The sequence below is a fragment of the Vicia villosa genome, linkage group LG1 (assembly GCF_029867415.1).
Source record: "Vicia villosa cultivar HV-30 ecotype Madison, WI linkage group LG1, Vvil1.0, whole genome shotgun sequence".
Taxonomy (NCBI): Eukaryota; Viridiplantae; Streptophyta; class Magnoliopsida; order Fabales; family Fabaceae; genus Vicia; species Vicia villosa.
The window spans coordinates 248,167,513-248,177,240 of record NC_081180.1 but is presented as its reverse complement, the minus strand read 5'-3'; the positions used below and the strand labels follow the sequence as shown (position 1 = coordinate 248,177,240).

The window sequence follows — 9,728 nt, the reverse complement described above, 5'->3', positions numbered from 1 at the left end:
AGATGAACAAAACCCACATCAACATCGTATATTAACATCACCTTTAACTTCTGTATTATTCTGTCTCACCTTATATTCTTTTTCACTCTCTTTGGATTTGTTGTCCACACTCATTCTCATTTGAATACAGTGTCAGTTGTCGTTTGTCTAAAAAATACAAATAACACAGCTGTAATATACCACCATTCAATAGAATACAACAATAACCCCTAAATAAGTGAAAAAAATCTATAGAAAAAATTGCATCTCTTCAGCATCATGATAATATACATAAACAGTTGTATGTGCAGGTGAAATATCAATAGATATTGAGACAAACAAACAAACTAGAAATATCTATGTAGTTTGAACTAATGACACTATAACAGTTACATCATCAAGCTTGCCTCCTGCATAACTCACATACCCCAAAGCCTGAGCTGCATCAGCAAAAGGACTTCCACTAGTTCTTGATCTTCCGACCTCTTGGGCCGCCGTCGCCAAAATTTCCGCTATTTCCTGCAAGTTATCCATATACAAACTAAGCATTTGCTACCATTTGTGCGTAAAAGGAAAGTGAAGACGATAAAGGCGAGAATCAACCTGAGGTTCCAAGCTAGCTTGCAGTGATTTTGATATAGTTGATGCTATTTCATGCTCATAAAGATTGTCGAAAAGTCCATTTGTGCCAAATACAATCACGTCACCGTCGTTTAGATCGATTTTGTACTCCTGAAACACACTTTACTTTGAGTCTCTATCATATTCAATCAATTTAAAAAAATGTTACGAGATAGACTATAAACCTCTATGACTTCCGAGTGGTCGTCGCCTTGAACTAAATGTATTGGAAAACCGAGCTCGTGAAACATTGCATTTGATGTTTTGAAGACGGAACCATCTCTTATTATGATAAATCCAGTGTTACCAACATTGGCTGCATGGAGGGCCTGCAAATAAATTGCTATAGATGATGATTCACGTTCTTTGAAAATGTGGCGCAGAAGGATTTTATTTATACTCTTCCGATGTCACTCGATCTGGCGCTGCCATTATCATTCATTTGAGCTACGGATTTGTTGTGTTCTAATTTAAACTATTTCGCAAAAATCAATAATCACTTACCTGTCCGTCAAAATAAGCAACCAAAACCGAAGATGACCCTGGAGATTGTGTTTCGGCAGCACTTCTGATAAGAACATCTGCAGGTTTTATTGTTGAAATGTTCTCATAATTTGAAACAATATTCTCACACTTTTCCATGAGCTCCCTGATATACACTCTGGTATTACTCCCTGCGTAATTTTTCCGAGTGTATAAGTATAGTTTACAACCGAAAAAAACAAAAACCAGAGGTTCAATAATGGCCGACTGGAAAAGACACTCTTTACTCAGTCCAACAAATGGAAATATCATTTTTTTGAAATAGTAAATGCATGTTCACGAATTTGAATGAGGAAAGGATACCTTCAAGTGACCACTGGCCAACTCCATCAGCTACAACTAGCCAGTTTTGGGGAGAAATAATATAAGCATCTTCTCGATATGTAAGTGCCTGAAAGTTGTTATCAGTAGGCTTATTACCATCTACTTTAAGAATTCAAACCAAAATCACTTAAATATAATAAGCATAGACAGTAAAATTTCTCATTAAAAAGATTTGAAAGTCAGGATATTGATGTCTGAAAGGTACCTCGGAGGGATGAGGCAAGCAAGCAGCACCAGAAACTAGGAAAAGCTCCGTTCTTGTAATTTTTTCCCTATGCACATGCAATTAACCGGCATGAAGAACCATGAAAAAGGTAAATTCAAATTACAAGAACCATGAAAAAGCATCAAACCTAGATAATTGTATTTCAAGTTTCAACTGTTATAGTTTTTCTGCCTTTAGCTTAAGATGAGCATTATAAATCATTTTGTTTCATTCCTTAGTCCTTTCAACAATATTTTACTTGCACTACATACAACTTCTATATCACTCTCTCAGGCTTCGAAAATCTTCATTGCTTTATCACCAAATTCAATAACTAGAATATGCTCATAAACATTTCTTTCAACGAAAAATGGTGAAAGTTTTACCAAACCGCGTACCGAAGACCGTGAGGAGAAAGAGTGAGTATAGTTTAAAATACATAAAAGAGAAGATAGTTGACATACTCATCACTAGGCATCTCAACTGAATGTATCTCTGGTAAAGTATTAAATAATGGCTTTTCATAATCACTTCTTTCGGCATTGCCAACATCTATTTTGTTTTCCAAGTCTGAGGATTGAACCAAATCATCCAGCTAAACAAAAAATTAACATAAATCATATCAGAAACAGTAATGTACTCAAAGAAAATCATATGCACAGTAAAGTGAATAATAGCCCTCCATAAGGAATAGGAATAAGACTAACCAGTGCTGACTTTTCTGTTTCACTTGCATCAACTGAGTCATCCACAAAGTGGAGGCTTGTTTCATCATCATTAGCATGAAGTTCAGACCCCAAAGAAGTAGACACTGGTGCCGATTCGGTTAACTCAGTATCAATACCGCCAGTCAAGTTGTCTATTGCATTATAATCCAGTTGCTCGGGCTCTAAAGAAGTGGATGTTGGCGCCAATGCATTTAACTCGGTATCAACACCGGAGGTCAGGTTGCCTGTTTCACTATATTCAACTTGGTCGGCCTCTAAAGAAGTGGATAATGGCACTAACTCACTAAACTCGGCATCAACACCATCAGCCGGGTGAGTTGTTTCGGTATTAACAGACTGTTCAGAGTCTGAAGAATTCGGTACTGGCACCAACTCACTTATTATGCCATCATCAACATGATCAGTCAAGTTGTCTGTTGCACTATAATCAACTTTTTCAGGCTCTAAAGAAGTGGATAATGGCACCAATTCACTTAACTCGGTATCAACACTGGCAGTCAAGTCGTCCGTTGTACTATAATCAACTTGTTCAGCCTCTACTGAAGTAGATATTGGGACCGACTCACTAAACTCGGCAACAACACCATCAGTCAGGCTGGTTGTTTCTCTATCAACAGACTGATCAGAGTCTAAAGAAATTGGCACCGGCCCCGACTCACTTACTATGCTTTCATCAACACTATCAGTCAGGTTGTCTGTTGCACTATAATCAACTTGTTCTGACTCTAAAGAAGTAGATAGTGGCACTGTGTCATAATTATCAGCGTCAACACTGCCAGCCAGATTGTCGGTTGCACTATAACCAAATTGTTCAGACTCTAAGGTAGTGGACTCCGGCACCAATTCATTTGTTTCGGCATCGACACCCCCAGTCAGATTGTCTGTTGCAGTATAACCAACTTGTTCAGACTCTGAAGAAGTTAACACTGGCACGATCTCAGTTATGTCTTCCTCAACACTGCCAGTCAGGTTGGCTGTTGCACTATAATCATCTTGCGTAGACTCTAAAGAAATGGATACTGGTTCCAGTTCACTTATGTCAGCACCGATACTGGTACCAGTCAGAATGCCTGCTGCACTATAACCAACTTGTTCCGACTCTGAAGAAGTGGATACTGGCACCAATTCACTTGTTTCAGCATCAACACTGCCAGTCAGATTATCAGTAGCACTATAATCATCTTGCGCAGACTCTGAAGAAGTTGATACCGGCACAAATTCATTTGTTTCGATGTCAACACTCTCAGTGAGATTGTCCGTTGCACTATAATCATCTTGCGCAGACTCCGAAGAAGTTGATACCTGAACCAATTCATTTGTTTCAGCATCAACACTGCTAGTCAGATTTTCCGTTGCACTAAAATCATTTTGCACAAAATCTGAAGAAGTTGATACCGGCACAAATTCATTTGTTTCGATGTCAACACTTTCAGTCAGATTGTCCGTTGCACTATAATCATCTTGTGCAGACTCTAAAGTTGATACCGGCACCAATTCATTTGTTTCGGTATCAACACTGTCAGTCAAATTGTCTGTTGCACTATACTCATCTTGCGCAGACTCTGAAGAAGTTGATACCGGCACCAATTCATTTGTTTCAGTATCAACATTGCCAGTCAAATTGTCTGTTGCACTATAATCATCCTGCACAGACTCTGAAGAAGTTGTTACCGGCCCCAATTTACTTGTTTCAGCATCAACACTGCCACTAAGATTGTCTGTCGCACTATAATCATCTTGCACCGACTCTAAGGAAGTGGATACTGTTTCCAATTCACTTATGTCAGCATCAACACTACTCGTCAAGTTGCTTGTTGTTCCGTTGACAGAATGACCAGACTCTATAGAAGTGGATACTTGCACCAATTCAGTCAAGTCACTAGCATCAACGCCACCTGCTGGGCTGTTTGCTGCTCTATCCACACCGCCATCATCGTAAACTGTAGAGAGATGAGCAACTTCAATGTTAGCCTTCTACCTGACAAACAGAACAATAACTATCAAAAACTTAAATGGCCATTGCTGATTAAGGAAACAACCACATAAGCCAAAATATCACCTTCTTTCACTTCAACTTCCAAAGAACCACCACCACTCAGATCAGAAACCACATCCGACACCGCTGGAGAAACAATCGAAACACCAACTTCTTCATAACTATCAACTTGAGAATCTTCCTTAGACACGCTTGGGAAACCAGTCGGCTCAGCTGAATCCAACATCAAATTTTCATCAATGTTTTGCAAATCATTGTTCACAGTCTCATTATCACTCTCAAAAACAACACTAATTTCTTCTTCACTTGCCAGAAGCTGAGGATTTTGATCAGCAACATCAACTACTACAGTCGAAGATGATTCAATTTCTTCTCCTAAGTTACTATCATCCTCATTTCTCATCTTTCCAACCCCATCATCACTCAGCAAAACACCAACACCTCCTTCCTCAATAACACCCTCAGGAACAAGTTTCTGTTTGTCTAATTCATCTACCATTTCTCTAATCTCACTAGCATTTCCAAATGTGAACACAATACTTCCATCAGAATGTTCTGTCAATCAAAGCAAGTTGCACAAAACACAAATATCAACAAAAAAACAAACTTTTTCAAATGAACAAGAAAAACAAAAGAAACCCATTAACCTAAATTGAGAATTAACAAAAACCCAATAAACAAAAATGAAAAAAGCTAAAAGCTTGAGAGTTAAATTAAATCAGCTTACGAGTTGAAGAGATGAGTTCAACAGGTTCATGTTCATGAGGAGATGGGGTTGAGGAAGAAGCTGAACTGGGAAGAACATGGATTTGGCGTTTGGGAAGATGAATTGAAGATGAAAATGGAAGGTTTTTGGAAGGTGGTTTAGGAGGAAGAATGGTGGATGGAAACCAGAGACAATGGAAGGTTCTGGAGAAAAGGTTAGTCATTTGATTAATCTGTGATTAACATTAATTGGTTGATTATGTTTCTGGATTAAGGATTTTGCTTGAAACTGTGTATGAATGAAGAAAAACTATGCTATGGAGGAAATGAAAGAAAAGGAAAGGAAAGGAAGGTCACGTGGTGAAAAGAAAAGAAACAAAACAAAACAACAATTGTACAAAAGCTTTTGCACCATACATGTCATTGATTAATTTGATGCATGTCGATTTTTTTATTTTTTATAGATTATACTAACTTTGATCTCAAGTCATAGAATAAGTGTAATTTTATAAGTTTTTTTAAATAAAAAAAATTGAGGATGAAGTTATATACTTAATCGATTAAAATTAGATCAAAACAATTTCTTAAATAATATATCAATTATATTGTAATAAAGAAGTTTATCGTGTTATGATCCATAAAATGTCATGCGACAAAGAATGTTTAGGGAATGATTATATCTTTAACTCTTCTTTGATAGTGATGAAGTCACTCCAGATTTGTTCTTTAGAAAGTTGAATCTTGAGTGAGTGAATGATTTAGTTGGACAGTCTGCAATCTGATATGCAGTTGGAACAAAGGCTAATGTGATTTGACCTTTAAGTACTTAATCTCTTATGAAATGGACATGTATTTTAACGTGCTTTAACTTAGCATGCATAACAGGATTTGATGCAAGTGCCTTAGCGCTCAGGTTATCACACCACAATATTGGCTTCCTCGGTAGTGGTAGTTTTAATTCATTTAGGAGGGATCTAATCCAAGTTAGCTCAGCTGCCAAGTCATCTAGGGCTCTGTATTCATATTCAGTACTCAATCTTGACAAAACTTTTTCGTTTCCTTGAAGACGAAGAAACTAATGTTTCACCAAGAAAAACACATCGTTCTCCCCATGGATTTTCTATCATTTATACTTATAGCCCAGTCAGCATTTGAAAAATCCATTTATATCTAAGTTAGTTGAAGGCTTAATATGTGGATAGTAGTTTGTTGTGCCTCATAAATATCTCAGTATTCTCTTTATTCCTTGTCAATGTTCAGTAGTAGGCGAGCTCATATATTGACTTAGCTTGTCCGTATAGAATGCAATATCTGGTCATGTGTTGATGAGATATTGTAAGACGTTTATGGCTTGTCTATATATAGTTGGTTTTGCCATTGGTTCTTCCTCAATAGTAAACCGTCTTCCGATAACCATAGGTGTTGGACAGGATGATGATTTGTCCAAGTTAAATTTCTTGAGCAAACCTCTTATGTACCTTGATTATTTCAGGTACAGTCCTTATGCATCTCTTTGTACCTCGACTGCCTAAGAAACATTGTTGTTGCCCAAGATCTTTAAGGGAGAATACTATATTGAGTTGCTTAATGAAAGCCTTTAGAAACTTGGTGCTACTATCGGTTACAATTATATCATCGACATAGATGAGTAGAAAAGTGGTATGGTTAATACCTTTGAAAATGAAGAGGGAGGAATCACTTTTAGTATTCTGAAAACCCCGGTTTAGGAGAGCATCTTTCAAGTTATCAAACCAGTCCCTTGGGGCCTGTTTCAGTCCATAAATTGCCTTAGATAACATCAGATGTGGTCTAGTTTTGCTGGATCTGCATATCTTCTGGTTGAAACATGAATACAATTTCCTTAAGATGTTTATTAAGAAAAATTACTTATGTCCAATTGCCTAATTTCCCAATTAAGGTGGAGTGCAATTGACAATATGATTCTTACTATGCTTGCCTTAATGAATGGATTGAAGGTTTCTTCAAAAGCTAAGCCAGGTGTTTTTGAAAACCTCCTGCCACTAACCTTGTTTTTCTTCTTTCAATTGATCCACATGCCTTGTACTTAGTTTTAAACACCCATTTTGAATCAATTATGTTGTCTTGACCTTGATTTTGCACCATAATTAATTTTTGATTTGATATTAGTGCCCTAAACTTTGAGTCCATGGCCTCCTTCCACTTTGGTCTAGCAAGAGCTTCCCTTACATTAAGTTGTTCCTTATCATTTGTGTCTCCTTGTACTAGTCCAATATATGGTTCCTTTGGCTTGTAAATTTTATTTTTGCTTCTGGTGCATATCTGTGTGTTATTTTCTTGGTCTGCTTTGATTTCAGATTCTGTTTAGATTTGTAATTTAGCTGAACCTTTCTCATGATCATTTGTGTTTGACTCATCAATTGAGTCCTCTATTTCTCTCGTAGAGTCTTCATTTTCCTCAGTAAGTCTTTCACTTGTTGTTGTTTGATCAGTGTTGGAGTTTTCTTGTGCATTTGATTCCCCCTCATCTGAGTTTGGTTCTTCCACCTCATTTTCATTGTCATTTGTGTTTCCTGCAGAACAAAGAGGATAGGATGCAACAATATTTTTTTTTTGAAGTCAAAGTATAAATTCTCATTATCCAAAAACGTCTCGTTACATACCGATCACTTGGATCCAGGAATCAACAACGACTAAACTAAGTATAATTCAAAATATGTATACTTAGCTTTCTATACATGCCACATCTAAGCTTAATATTATGTATAATACTCTCTGCCATGTTCAGATTCATTTGTTTTTGTGAGAAACTCATGTCATTCCTCCCATGCCAAAGTTCATAAATCGTCTCCGCAATTGCTATCTTTAGGACTTGTCTTTTTAAGCCTTTTTTCTTCGTTTCCGTTATCAACCATTCAGTTTCCCGCGTCCAATCTGATGGTTGTCTGTTCAGCCCCATCCATTGTAACACCTTCTGCCAAATACTCCGTGTGACTTTGCACTCAAAGAAAAGGTTCTTGATACTCTCCTCTTTAGTACAAAAACAACACTGCTTGTCTATAATAACACCATACTTGATTAATCTATCTCTAGTTGGCAGCCTTTCCATCAAAGTCATCCATAGTGTGAACACTGCACGCGGACGTGCATAGTTATCTCACATCATCTTTCTCCAGGCCACCGGAGTTTTCGCACCTCGTAGCTCTTTATACATATCACCCGTACGGTATCGCCCTTGTTGGACAGCTTTCCGCCAGTATGGTGTGTCACACATAGTGTCTCTCACTTGTGTTATCTTCTTTACTATCCATGAGCAACTTTGCTTGACCTGCCAATCCAGTATATTTGTGTCTTTTAGATAATACGTATCCAGCCATCGTATCCACAATTTATCGGCTTTCATATGGATGTTCCATAACAACTTCCCGATTGTGGCACTATTCCATTCCTTCAAGGCTGTAATGTTCAGACCACCGGCATCTTTGGGATCACACAGTTTCTCCCACGCTATCGGGGCTTTCTTCCGAATATCCTCTGTACCACACCACAAGTAACTACGACATATTGATTCAATATGTTTCGTAACACCATGAGGAAGCGGAAAAATCTGCATCCAATAAGAAGTTACACCGAAAAGGACACTCTTTATGAGTTGCCATCTCCCTGCGTAGCTGAGTAATTTTATTGTCCAATGCTTCACCTTAGCAACAATTTTATCAATAAGCGATCGACATTGCTGTAATGTAAGTTTCTTACTTGACAGTGGCACTCCCAGGTATTTGAAAGGGAGTTTGCCCTCCATGTAGCATGTGATCTTCATGATATCTTCTTTCTCTTTGTCAAGGATTCCCCCAAAATACATTTTACATTTCGCAAGGTGGGCCTTTAGTCCCGTTGCCTCCGAGAATCTGTTAAATTCATCCATGAGGAGCTTGACCGATTTCAAGTCCCCTCTAGCAAACAGGATCAAATCGTCAGCGAAGCTAATGTTTGTTATTCCCAGCTTTGCACATCTCGGGTGGAACTTAAACTCCGGTTGATTCTGAAGTTTCTGCAAACATCTATGAAGGTACTCCATGATGAGAACAAACAGCAGAGGAGATATAGGATCTCCCTGCCGGAGGCCTCTCTGTGCTTTCAGAATGCCAGTTGTTTGCCCATTGGCTGCATACCTGTATGAGACAGAACAAACACAAATCATAATCCAGTGTATATATTTTTCAGGGAAGTTTAGCTCGCGCATGATAGTCTCAAGCGCAGTCCATTCCACCGTATCATACGCCTTCTGGATGTCCATTTGGATGGCACATCTGGGGGATAGATGTTTTCGGTTGTATCCTCTTAGGAGTTCGTGTGCCATGAATATATTATCATGTATTACTCGCCCCGGTATAAAAGCAGATTGGCTCGGGTCAATCACCTCATTAATGACTTTGCTAAGTCTGGCCGTAAGAATCTTGGATATCACCTTGTAGATTGTCGTGCAACACGCAATAGGTCTCATTTCTTTCATTGTTTTAGCTTCGGGATTTTTTGGGATCAGCGTAACAAGCGCACAGTTCACTGCTGCATACATTTGCTTATTCTCAAAAAAATCATGAATACTCTCCATCACATCTTGCTTTATGGTGTTCCATGTTGCCTTGAA

General features: G+C 38.1%; 1 protein-coding gene across 1 annotated transcript; it reads right to left on the bottom strand.

Annotated features, from left to right (window-relative positions):
- Window positions 1-214: 214 nt before the first annotated feature.
- Window positions 215-5,488, bottom strand: LOC131645110 (probable protein phosphatase 2C 62). Its single transcript, XM_058915770.1, has 10 exons — window positions 5,124-5,488; window positions 4,460-4,951; window positions 2,380-4,340; window positions 2,137-2,267; window positions 1,673-1,739; window positions 1,447-1,534; window positions 1,105-1,274; window positions 786-929; window positions 583-711; window positions 215-498 (listed from the first exon to the last, which is right to left on the bottom strand). Exons 1-10 carry the CDS (start codon window positions 5,323-5,325, stop codon window positions 337-339), a joined length of 3,546 nt encoding a protein of 1,181 aa, XP_058771753.1. The 5' UTR covers window positions 5,326-5,488; the 3' UTR covers window positions 215-336.
- Between the last annotated feature and the right edge of the window lie 4,240 nt (window positions 5,489-9,728).

Excerpts from the sequence above, each read along its gene's own strand:
- LOC131645110 (XM_058915770.1), bottom strand. The coding sequence starts at position 5,325 with ATGACTAACCTTTTCTCCAGAACCTTCCATTGTCTCTGGTTTCCATCC. Across the intron at positions 1,275-1,446 it reads TGGCCAGTGGTCACTTGAAG|GGAGTAATACCAGAGTGTAT; the intron begins GTATCCTTTCCT and ends AAAATTACGCAG. Across the intron at positions 930-1,104 it reads TTGCTTATTTTGACGGACAG|GCCCTCCATGCAGCCAATGT; the intron begins GTAAGTGATTAT and ends ATTTATTTGCAG.